The sequence below is a fragment of the Patella vulgata genome, chromosome 2, assembly GCF_932274485.2.
Source record: "Patella vulgata chromosome 2, xgPatVulg1.2, whole genome shotgun sequence".
Classification (NCBI taxonomy): Eukaryota; Metazoa; Mollusca; class Gastropoda; family Patellidae; genus Patella; species Patella vulgata.
In genome coordinates, this window is record NC_065880.2 from 47,614,451 (window position 1) to 47,627,410 (window position 12,960).

The window sequence follows — 12,960 nt, forward strand, 5'->3', positions numbered from 1 at the left end:
AAAAAAATGTCTGACAAGAAAAATTTTGAAATCCCATCACTGGATTGAACCCACTAAAATATTAAAAATCAATATATCTAGAGGAAAGTTCAGTGTTTTACATGTATTAGAAATTATGAAAAATAAATTAATATGATACTTCATTGATTTGGGTCAAAATGAAATAGTCAATTCCAGTGGATTTTATATGTCGATTTATTTTGTGGGATGACAATCAGCCTTAGTTGAAAATATTATGTCTTTCATATACCTGTGTAATTAAAAATGCTTTCCCTAATTCACTTTGAAAATATGGGGGTATAGTTTTATTTTTCAATAAAGTTCTTCCTTCTAGCTCTTGAATAATCTCTCTCTGATCTCTTTCCCAATCAGCCTGGGTACGTTTGGGCATGGGTGTAGGAGGAGGACTTGGCACTGGGGGAGCTGTTGTCTTCTCATATAATTCTTTGACTGTACCTGAAATTGAACATGTTGTAGGAATTTTAAAATTCTATTCATTAACATCATCACACAGCAAGGTATTTCTCTACATAAGATTGGATGATACCAAGAAAAAAATTGTTTCATACTGTGCAATCGTCCATTCATTTTCTTATCTAAATTCAAACATTTTAAAAAATTTTAAAGAAAAATCTACCATGCTATGACCAAGGTCACACCGAAACCTCTTGCCCACAACAGAACAGGATCCAACAAATACATTTCTGTATAATACTTACTTGGATCATAAGTCGGCTGGTTTTCTACAGCTACTGTTGAGTTTAAATCTGATGCAAGATTCTGTTCGTCTTCACCACGAGGATCATTCACCTGCATCATTTGAGATACTTTGTTTCTTTCCATTACATATTCAGCATATTCTCTCAGTCCATTATATAATCTGGAATAAAGGAATCAAATTTTGACTATTTGTGTATTAAACATACCATTTAGAACCCTACAGAAAATAACATAATATACAAACAGAATTATTGTGATCTATATGTATGTGATACAGCAACAAGATAGGCAATAACTGATCTTGTTACCAAGTTGATTGGTCTAACTTCCAGTTTTTTTGTAGTTAATCGAAAAGCACAATAAAAAACAATCACTAAATATCCTAACCCTGATAATAATTTCAGAAAAAGTTTTCTCCAAAAGAGAGCTGTCGTCTGCTAGAACATATTAAGGTATTTGGATATACAGTAGAATCTGCATTAAGCAGCCACCCAAGGGAATTTTCACAACTGACCGCTTAACACGAGTGGCCTCTTAATAAAATCTCGGTGCTTTTTGTGCTGACATAAATTAAATATTACGCTTGGATGCATTGGAAGCGGTAAATTTGACCGTTGCTGAATCTTGCGCCGAACGAAAATTCTTTACTCAAATCTCGGACATAGCTTCTGTAAACTTGTCATTTTGTACCAACCTTCGATACTACTGTCTACCATTGTGATGCATTCGATAATATTTATCCATTTTTGAGAAGAAAATCGATGAATTAATTTTATTTTATCAAAAAAGCATGTAAACAAAAAAACATCGTTGATTTTATCACCTATTTACAGGGGGTGTAACTCTGTATAGGAGGCGCTAAAACGTCTGTTTAACAATAAAGTAGCAATGGATAAGAGATACTAGATGATCGTGACAAAACTCAGTACTTTTATTTTATTCAATCAGTATCAAATAATGTGTCGTTATGCGTGAAAACAATGATCAGGTTAGTCGTTTAATAAAACAAAAGATTAATTAATAGATAATCCCGAGTTGATTGTTATTTTTACCTGATCAGTGGGGGTCCAGTTAATTAACTACTACTCACGGGATTAGCAGGGTTGTTACAAAGAACGACAAGATGGTATCATTCAACAATGGCCATTGAATGACAATGTTTTGTTGAATTTATTAGTAAAATAGTGACCGCTGGTCGCGTTAGAGGAGTGACCGTTGAATAAAGAGATGAAACAACAGAATTTTTACGAGTTGTCGCTGAATAGGAGTGGCTGCTCATACAGATTCTACTGTAGCCTTATCAAACAAATTTAACACTTATGAACTACTCTTATTGAATAGCCAAATCAATTTTGTAATATAATGACTGGTAAGTTTGTACATACAGTATTATCTATACTTACTGAATTCGTAATTTTTCAGAAACAGGATTATACTGAACCAACTGTCTTAATTCCAGTACATCAGGACATTTTACTATGGCCACTCGTGTTGGTGATTTAATTGCTGATCCTACTGCTAATCCATGTCCAACATTTGTACCAAACCTTGGTCCGGCCTGTTTAAATTCCTTTGGCGGTAGATTGGTTAAATCACGTGATCTGATACCATTAGGGATTATAGAATCCAAGTCATATTTTTTCAACCAGATTTCTGATGGGCCTCCAATAAATGGCTTTAACACAGTAATTCCCATAACTCCTGGATAATCTGGGATTGGATCTTTACAGACAGCTGTAGCAGGACTGTTTTCTGCCTGGGTTAAATATTCAGCTACATCTTGGGGACGAAGCAGTTCAGTACCACTGCCATCTGCATGTACTATAAAGAATCTTGGAGAATGTTGAGAATAGTTAGTTATCTTTTCTTGAATTTTAACAGATTCCTCTACACTTGCTTCTGATGAAACACAATCATCCCCATCAGCTAACATGACAGAAAAATCTCCTGTGTGTTTAACATTGAATACATTGCCTTCTGAATCCACAGTTTCGCAGACAACATCAGCATTGTGTCTCAGTACGTACTGTAACTCTCTTGTTAAATTATCCTCTCTTATTTGATCAGGTCTAGGATAGTATATTAATGTTCCTTCAGTATCAACCTGTAAACGACCTCCATCTGCGTGCTGCAACATATAAAAGCCATCTGGAAAAACGTTGACACTAGTATTGTTACCAAATATTGTCAGATTTTCACTGGTCAAACAATTAAACTCTACAGTAGCATAAGCAGGACATTCCACTTTAACAAATTTGGTGATTCTTGTTTCAGATGTAGGTGTTTCTCCTATAAAGTATGAAATAAAAGCAGTTTAAATTAGAATTCGCATCCTTTTCAGATTTGAGGCATTACTAAATTTTTATCAAAATAATGCACAAGTCAAGCATAACCAATCAGATTAAGCTATTATCCCATGTCAAAGAAGGATAAAAACCAGTTGGGTGCTGATATGGTCTAGTCCAAGATAGTGTCACGTTGTTGTTAATGTGGACTGTATTGATCATTATTTCATTACAGTGTAAATAGGTAAAACATTTAACCTACCTGTTTCATCTGCATCTTCATCTTCTGCAGCTACTTGACTTTCACAATAATAGGTAGTTATACGTGTACCATCACTATGTTCTACTATAGTTGTACCATCTGGATAACTAACAGTTATAACACGATCATCACGAGTTGCCATTGACTACAATTATACAAATAACATCAAAACTTTATTTATATTTGAAAACAACTCTGTCAAAACACAGGTTCAAACATCTACTTAACACAAGTGGTCATTGTAGGAATCTTCATACCCAATTACTCTTTGCACACAGGATACTACTTGCAATATAAAATTTCTGGCATGGACAAAACGTTAAATTATTTTGATAATCCAAAATACATGTACCACTATAAATGGCACTGTAAAAATCTTTAAATGTAAATACCTGTTTAGTTTCAGGATCTGATGCCAAACAAATCATAACAGGTTTGAGATCTTCTACTGTTCCATCTGATCGTACAGAATATCTTTCACCATTTGGATAGGTGGTCACCCATTTGGCCTTTTCTTCTATTTCTTGGACTTTATTTTCTTCTTGTTTCTTAGGTGATAGATTTTTACTACTTCCCTTAGATCTGATATCTACAAAAAACATGCCCAGGTAGATATTAACAAATTCTTGTGCACATATCTAAGATTCTTAACCATTTTTCTCTGCAGCACTGCTCACTTAATTGGGCAGGTTGATTCAAAACGCCTATTTTCATCAAAAAAAGGTTTACCTTTTCAGGATTTTGTCTCTTCCACTACACTACGCAAGTAAATATTGAAATATGTGAAATTCCTTTTCAAGAAATATGGCTGCATTGTGTACAGTATCAAACTGGCATGCTTCCCGCACCATCAAACAGTTATCAGTCTATGCCTATTATTTCATCATTTTATCAAGCATTTAAGTGATCTAATCAGATTTTGGGTAATTTATTAGATTACTTTTGATTTTGTTTCATAAAATAATACTTACTTTTCTTTGTAGGTGTATCATTACCACTACGTCCACTAGCAGCTCTCTGTGGTGAACTGTTTCTGCTATCAGTAGGCTGCCATTTTCCAGTATGATTACTAACTGTACCATCAGCATATAAAACCTACAAGGCATTCAAATATGTATGAACAGAAAACAAACAATAAATGTTCCAAGTAATCAAATGTAATTTAATATCTCTCCATTGTAAATAAATTAATCAAAAAAAATTACCTCAACCGTTCCATCCACCATGTTTTTAACAATTGTACCATCTGATGTGATGACTCTTGAAGCTTCTGTTAACATGTATTTCTTTCTTTTTGATTCACAAGGCTGAATACCCTTAGTTTTAAATGGATAAGACTGTTTAACAACTAATCTTCTATCCATCTCAGAATTAGGTTTAATACCTGAATGAATTAGTTATTAATGATATAATGTCTATAACAGCAGTCTTAATTCAACAATGGTAAAGTAAATATCCAATAATTATCTTAATATTTTCTAAAAATGCCAAAACTCAAAGCATTGAAATATACATTAATTATCTTAAAACAATACTACATTTGTTCTTTTACTAATAAATACAGTGAACTTGGTTTAAGGGGAGTGTTCAATTGTGTTTAAAAACTCTCCTAATGTATTTCATGTATTTGTATTACTCTTTACCTAGTGAGCTCTCAAGGAAGTATCTAACATTAAGACCATCGGGGCAAGTAAGGTATAATTCCTGAAAACTTTGTTTAATGACTTTATCATCATCTTTTTTATCTTCATCAATATCTGGATCTTCTGTCTGTTAAAAAAAGATATAATCCACTCATAATATAGAATCTTGGTCATTGGCAAATTTAATAATAATTTTTATCTACAATGACCAGGTACAAATTCAGAAAACCTATCCCTCTTAACATTTTCTAATATCAGATAATAGGGATATAAACTTTCATTTTCGTAAAAACATAGTGAGAGATAAATATACTAGAGCTCAGAATATTTTGGTTTATAATGATAAAATTACCTGTATTTGAGGTGGTTCAGGTGTTGGTGCTCCCTTTTCTTTCCCTTTATCACCACTACCTTTCTTTGTTTTACCCGGTGACGCCGGTTGAGATGTGGGTGAAGGACTGGTAACTGGTGGAATGTAAGGCTCAGGTTCATACTTTTTACCTTGTTGATTAGAAACATTACATTATATTTTTAAATTGCCTTTAATTTATAATCACAGGAATAAATGAGTGAATTGTTGATATGAGTACATGACATATCAAATTTATTCTGGTCTCTGGATTTTATAAATAGTTGGATATGGTATGTAAAATAATATGTACATCTATAAAATATCTTTCCCTGTCAGTCACTTATTGCAATAATTTGTGTGTTATAGGATAAAAATGCCCATACATTAAACATACATATGTTAAAGTAGCTAAGTCTCTAACTCAATATAATCTAAAATCTTCAACATTGAAAACACGAAATATTTTTCAATTTAAAACAACATTGATTCTATGATCTTACCGGAAAAAGATGGGCTTCTGATATCCAATATTTAAGACAAAATAAATATTTTACCATTGGTACACGAATCGTGTACCATAATGCGTTTCAGCCCCAGTTCTAGCAAGAGACTCGAGGAACGAGGCTAGACATATTGCACCAAACCAAATGGCGTTTGTAGACTGGAATAACCAGACGCTAGGATTTTGCATTCGATTGAGACTGCTGGCTTATTTCACGGAACATAACTGATTTGAAATTAGAGTAAAAACGGAAACGATTGAATGTAAATCAGTTTATATACATTCATATTACAGTATTATATGAGTTGCGACCCATTTGTGTCAATTTCTATGTCCCAAATGTTAGCTATTTAGCTCCTTTAAACATACATTATGCACAAGTTAAATCCGTCTATTGCAGGTCTTTCTTTAGGCCTGAAATGTTTTCTAAATTATTAATTAGACATTAATTAACTGATCCAGGCCATAATCAACTCTCTATGGCATCGGACTTCTAAGATATTAAATAGATTAGAACAGTTCAGCCATATTTTGATTTAATTTTAAAATGGAGGAGCGAGACTTAGCTTCGAATATCCAGTACAGTGGTTGAAATTATTGCACACATCTTGTCAAACCTTCAAAATGACTTAGAAAATAGAATATAAGTATTTAGTTAATTTAGTATTAATTATTACCTTCAGTAGCTTCTCCTGTAGGACCGAATTGTGATACAGCTAGAGTCATACCATCATTTAAAGTGGCAGTTACTGAACCAAAAGAACTCTTTATAACCTTCTTCTCTTTGACTTCAAGATCTTTCAATTCTGAAGAAATAAACACTAGAACTGCATATACTGTGTCCTACTATTTATAAAGTTAACCATAGATAGAAAATACATATCAGACTCAATAAATATATTGACGACATAACATTGTTATTCTTTGTGATATCAAAAAATTGCAATTTTATGTGACATCATAGCATTGTTATTCTTAGTGACATCAAAAAATTGCAATTTTCTATGTTACATCACAGTATTGTAATATCATAACATTGTTATAATGTGTGATATCTCACTAATATTGTGATTATCACGATTCATTATGACATCATAGTATTGTGACATAGTACTAAAAATCAATGTGATTATCTTTATCCATGTATATAACAGTGGCATTTCGATATTGTGATATCGTAACAGTGTGATTTTATATGACAGCACAGTATTGCGATATTATAACATTGTTTTACTATGTGGTATTATCTAATCAGTACTGTGAAATACCATTGATATTCTTTATGACATAGTATTGTGGCATAGCATCAAAATTCTATGTGATATATTGCTATCTCTGTATGTAACAGAGAAATGGAAATATTGTAACAAAAGAAATCTGATTGTGACATTTAGATAACACAATGATTCTTTGGTGACCACACAGTATTGTGTTTTGTAAACCTATAACGGTAAATCTTTTTGATCTTTGGGGTGTATTCTATGCCCGGAATAACTTGTCGGGGTCGGTTTTGGATATACAGGGGAATTTGGGGTTATTCTTTTGACAGTTTTTCTTTAAACCTGTAACAGGTTATTCTTCCAAGGTAGGTTTTTTTCCATAAGAAAACATGATATAAGCTTTTTCTTACTGGAATTCTGGGATATTTTCATTTTACGTATGTATGTAAACATAGACGGTTTATAAGCAAGATAAAGTCCTTGACTTCAGTTATACTGGGGAAGAAAGACTTCAGAAAAAACCCTTGACAGAAAAACCTTGACCTTCCGACCTCGTTTTTTTCTTTTTCTCAGGTTATTTTCTTCAGTCTTTTTTTCCCCAGCATAACCTCTGTCTAATACTTTATCCTATACATCATAAACATCAGTTGTAAATCTGTTGATAATATATAATAATTCTATGAAATATCTTTGCATCGTCATGAAGTAACATAGTAATTCTACATGCTATCATAGAAATGTGGTATCATAATGTGAAAATTGTAAAATCTTTACCTTCTTTTTCTAATTTTTCAAATTCAGATTTTTCTGGTAAATCTTTCTTTTCTTCTCCCTCCACTTTGTTGCTGCCGTTTTCATCTTCTTCTGTGTCACTTTCACATTCATCTTCTATAGGATTTAAAATATGAACAGCAAACACGTGACCATCTTTTAAAACAGTACTGTTAATACTTGTTGTACCTGAAGTGAAAATATGTTGAAGATATTGATATTGATTTCACTTTAAAGTAATATTTAATCCTATGCTAAATCAGCATTTTTTATATGGAGAAAATCTTAAACAGATTATCCAAGAGCTAAATCTGCCTATTGCAGGTCTTTCTTTAGGCCTGAAATTAATTAACTTATCCAGACCATAATCAACTCTGGATGTCAACGCCAGCCTGCAATATTTACTGGATTACGATCTAATTTGCAGCTCAACTTTAGTAATGATGATCGAGGCTAGGTCAAAAGATCAATAGCAAAAATCTCGGTTCAGAGTGGATCAATTTGACTGAAATTTTCAGTAAATTCCCTTTACATTATCTAGTTTTAACTATTATAGTGAGAACTGCCAGCTCTTTATCTTATCTCTCATAATGTATCTTTAATTATTCTCCAACAATATCCAGAAAATATAAACATATTCATTGGAATTTAACAGAAAAACAGGATCTTTATTTTAAAAAAAAGGTATCTTTTTTAACAAACCTTGAACAAATTCTGTTCTTTCTATTCTAATTTGTCCACCATCACTAGGAAATAATGATGTTACAATACCTGATACATGAACCAAATTATTACCAACATCATATCCTTTAAACTACAAAAATAAAGCCATTTTATTAATAAATGAATCTTGAGATCAGGACATTCTGGATTAATACCATTATGCTTTAATTTCAATTCTTCACTGTTTAATAAATAAACATGTCATTTTACCATAGCAAAGGAAGAATTACTAATATAATTATATACATACTGGCCAGTATTTCTCCTCTTCATGTAATTCTAATGGTAATGATTCAGTTTGCGGTTCTATATCTTTTTGCGAAGTTTTAGATTTAGCACTTCCTCGAGATCCAGGTCTCTTCTTCTCCTTTTCTTCTTTTTCATCCTAATTAAATTATGTTTTAAAATTTCTAATTAAAGATGCAGGAAATCTAAACTCTTGTGCAATTGCTATGGTGTGGGATAAAAATAAAATCATGAATATTCAAACACTGATTTTTAAAATTTAAACCATTAAAAAACTATTATTGTTTCTTTATATTTACCTTTTTCTGAGGACTTTTGGATCTTTTTTGTTGAAGTTGTTTTTGTTTTTCATCTTCTTCAGCTTTAATCCTGTCAGCTTCTTCTTGCTGTGCTTTTAGTGAACCAGCTCTTATAAACTTATTACTACTTTCTGTTGGTGATTTCTCTTGACTATTAGAACGAGGGCTTTTGGGGCTTTTTGAACGACCTGGAAAAAAAATAATGTAAAATCTACATTTTACAGAAACTTTATTGCTCATTTGAAACAAGATTAAATTGGAGACAATGCACAATGCCACATGAAATTTTAAGAAACCAGCAACTGCCAGGCAGGATACGCCCACATTTTACAAGAGATGGATAGAGATCAAGCTAAAAACAAACGTGTTTTTTTGTACAATCAGGGGCAATAATCCAGAAAGTTATGGCCTGAAATGTGCAAATATCAAAAGGGACTGAGATCTTTGGGATATAAAGATATGTTTTAAGTTTCATCAAAATCGGATAAAAATTGTGACCTCTAGAGGGTCCACAACCTTCGTATTACACACTTCTACACAATTTGCGTACAAAGAGCGGCCATTTTGTTGGGCAGTTTCATTTCAATTTTCCGGAATTCGAATTCAACCTTCATTATGGTGGAATTGTGATGTATTTAAACAGTTTTAAAATGTGAAAAAAAAATTGTAACCTCTAGAGAATCCGCTAGCTAAAAATGCAATTTTTTTAACAATCAGGGGCCATAATCCCGGAAGTTAAGTTCAGGTATCCGCAATTATCAAAAGGAACCAAGATCTTAGTGTGTAATGGTTATATATTTACACATTTTTTTTTTAAATTAGATAAGCTAAAAAGGCGATTTTTCGTACAATCAGAAGCCATAATTCAGGAAGTTACATTCCGAAATGCGCAAATATTGAAAGGAACCGAGATCTTTGGGTTATAAACATACACTTCAAGTTTAAACCAAATCGGATAAAAATTGTGACCTCTACAGTGTTCACAAGCTAAAAACGTGATTTTTCGTACAATCAGGGGCCATAATCCATGAAGTTACAGTCCGATACATACCAATATCGAAAGGAACTGGTATCTTAGGGTGATAAACCTATATTTCAAGTTTCATTGAAATCGGATAAAAATTGTGACCTGTAGAGTGTTCACAAACAATTGTGGACGGACGGACGGACAGGGGCGATGACAATATACGTCCACATAAAAATGTGGGCGTATAAAAAGAAAGGTTTTCATGTGAAAGGTTTGGCAAAATGAAGTTACCTCCTCTACTGGTCTTTTTAGGAGACTCTAATAGTTTTTGTCTTTCAGCAGCTTTAGCAGCAGCGTCATCATCAGCTTGTAATTTCTCTACTTCTTGAGATAACATTTTTGCATCATACTCTGCCTGTTTCTCTTTCAACCATTCATCTATAGATTCCTTCACATATTCCATGTAATTCCTTTAACACAAAAAAGAAAATATTATTTATCATATATATTAATGAATCACCAAATCTCTTTTAAATTAGAAGAGGGAACACAACAGTTAGAGAGTATGATTTGTGAGAAAAACCTGAATTTTGCACTCTCATGTCCTTGAATAAAACCTTCTATCCCAATGTTCCAGACAATGGCTATATTGTTGCACTTTTTGGGCATCATAATATTGGACTCTTAAAGAGCTCAGTGGTAAATTGAGATAATCAGACTTTATATTGTATCTTCCAGATCAGTGAAATAATCATGCCACGCTTCCAGCATAACTCTTAGTGGCATGGAGTAAAGCAAGTAATCAATATACAAATTACTATGAGAATCAATGATTTTTAGGTTTTATTCCAAAAAAGGATGATGGTAAGGATAAATAAGAAATTAAGTACAAGTAACATACCTAAAGCCCATATTAGAATGTAATTCTGTATGCCAGTCAACATGATTTTGCAATTCCGCATTATATGGCGAATGTAGTATTAGCATCATAGAATGATCTCGTTTATTATAGTATGTATTAGTAAACGGTAAAATATATGAAGCTTCATTCAAAATCTGAAATGAGACATTAAAGTCAGAATATATAAGCATCCATTTGCAAGAGGACCACCCAGAAGCAATAGCAACCAAATTACAAGATGATCGAGACACCTATAAAATATATAGCAACTTTTCAAAATTCAATAGCAGTCTTCCTTATGATCTATTTAACAAGTCCACCGCGACTTCAAACCCAAATTTACAATTTAAAAATACTTAATTTTAATATATTCTTCCTTTTATCACAATTAACTACCCCACAAAATTTGACAAATTTTTTATAGCCAAGATTGATATTGTATTATCATGTAAATGATGCAGACCTGTAACAGAACTTTAGCATCAAAATGTTCAGCGTAACACCATTCATCAAGAGTTCTTTTCTGGGCATCTACCACTTCCATCATACTATCTTCAATTGTTTTCTCTTCTACTTCTTCTTCAACGTCTTCAAATTCTCCCTCTTCTTCTCTGGATAAAGGTAATGGTTGACCCTCATCTTTTATAAAATGTACTGAAATATATGAATCAGGTACATTTTTTATAACTTAATAAAAAAACAAGATACTACTTTAATAGAGAAAGACTAATTAGGGTTTTATATCAGCCTTTTAAAAGTGCTAGACCAGACCAGAAAATTTACCAATTTGTGTATTTCAATTATTATTAATTAACAGATAATAGGATATACACATTTAATTTAAAAGTGTTAATTCAGAAGTTTGTGTATTCAAGGTGTTAAATTTTGTCACAATAAAACACACTATTAATGCTTTATACACATGAACACACATTTAGGTGGTAACCAATTCACAATATACAATTAATGAGAGCTTACATCAAATACACAAAAGAAAATCAAACATGCATGAAAAACACTATAGTCTTAAAGTATCTAAAATTAATTTAATTGTTTTATTAGCCTCTATTTTATTTATATATATATTCTTCTTTTTAAATACTCATGTCGTTAATATACTAATACTAATTATTGAATAATATATGTTTATTTGTTATGTATGGTGTGAGTTCCTTATTGATATATTATACAAAACGTAATAATGCCACTTAGTAGCACATTGTTTTACGGAGTGAGGCACTCAATAATTTAATATTAGTATATATTACAAAATACAAATGTTAAAATCAAAGTAATATTTAGAATCCATACCTGAGTTACTTCTAGATCTCAGCTCTCTGACTGGAGATTGTGAACGTGATCTGGGTTTCAATATGCCTTTTTTACTCTCAGAAGATGTTGGACGAGATCTATTTGATGTAGTGGTGTCATTCTTATCAGCTGTACCGGAATCTGTAAACCCCACCCTTGATGATCGTGCTTCTGGCCCTGGTGTCTTATCTACTACTAAAATCAAACCAATTTAAAATATTTACATGCAAAAAAAAAAACAACCTTTCATCACATCAAAAATTCCCAGATGATTTCAATCATGACCCATTGGCAAAATTTTAACAAATTAAATATAATGCATCTGTTAGCTAATAAATATACGAGTGTAATATGGACCAGAAATGAAGCATGCTATCATCACATGCAAAGTTTCATGTTGATCGTACATGAATTGGCGAAGCCCCTGGATCTTTTCAAAGAGCTTCTCCCCCCAAGAAGAAGAACAGTAGGCCTTGGGGCCCAGTTCTTGGTCCAAAAATGTATGTTTCCATAGTTATGTTTCAAAGTATTATAGGAAGAGGGGTTTAATATTTAAAGAATTGGGTTTAATATAGGCTATGCCTGTTCCCCAATCACTCACTATTCAGATACAGATCTGAACAAAAATATTGTTTATATATAACCTTTTAGGGCCTACAATTAAAAATGAGAATTTATCTAAATGGAATCGTGCATAAAGACTGTGTAAAATCATTATAACGGATATGTATTCTTGTCAAATGACTATAAATTATGGA

General features: G+C 32.2%; 1 protein-coding gene across 3 annotated transcripts in view; it reads right to left on the minus strand.

Moving 5' to 3' along the window:
* Positions 1–12,960, minus strand: part of LOC126810359 (sperm-associated antigen 17) — a 33,600-nt gene that overhangs the window by 9,667 nt on the left and 10,973 nt on the right. For 2 of the 3 annotated variants that reach the window (XM_050535367.2, XM_050535365.2), the window contains 18 exons: positions 12,203–12,397; positions 11,355–11,545; positions 10,892–11,046; positions 10,282–10,460; positions 9,024–9,211; positions 8,729–8,863; positions 8,458–8,569; positions 7,759–7,944; positions 6,442–6,570; positions 5,263–5,411; positions 4,911–5,037; positions 4,473–4,651; positions 4,239–4,362; positions 3,660–3,856; positions 3,268–3,412; positions 2,124–3,009; positions 720–880; positions 251–456 (listed from right to left, as the gene is read on the minus strand). In XM_050535367.2, the coding sequence (XP_050391324.1) occupies positions 251–456; positions 720–880; positions 2,124–3,009; positions 3,268–3,412; positions 3,660–3,856; positions 4,239–4,362; positions 4,473–4,651; positions 4,911–5,037; positions 5,263–5,411; positions 6,442–6,570; positions 7,759–7,944; positions 8,458–8,569; positions 8,729–8,863; positions 9,024–9,211; positions 10,282–10,460; positions 10,892–11,046; positions 11,355–11,545; positions 12,203–12,397 (3,644 nt within the window). The remainder of the gene's footprint in view (positions 1–250; positions 457–719; positions 881–2,123; positions 3,010–3,267; positions 3,413–3,659; positions 3,857–4,238; positions 4,363–4,472; positions 4,652–4,910; positions 5,038–5,262; positions 5,412–6,441; positions 6,571–7,758; positions 7,945–8,457; positions 8,570–8,728; positions 8,864–9,023; positions 9,212–10,281; positions 10,461–10,891; positions 11,047–11,354; positions 11,546–12,202; positions 12,398–12,960) is intronic. The other variant, XM_050535366.2, reaches the window with a different exon arrangement.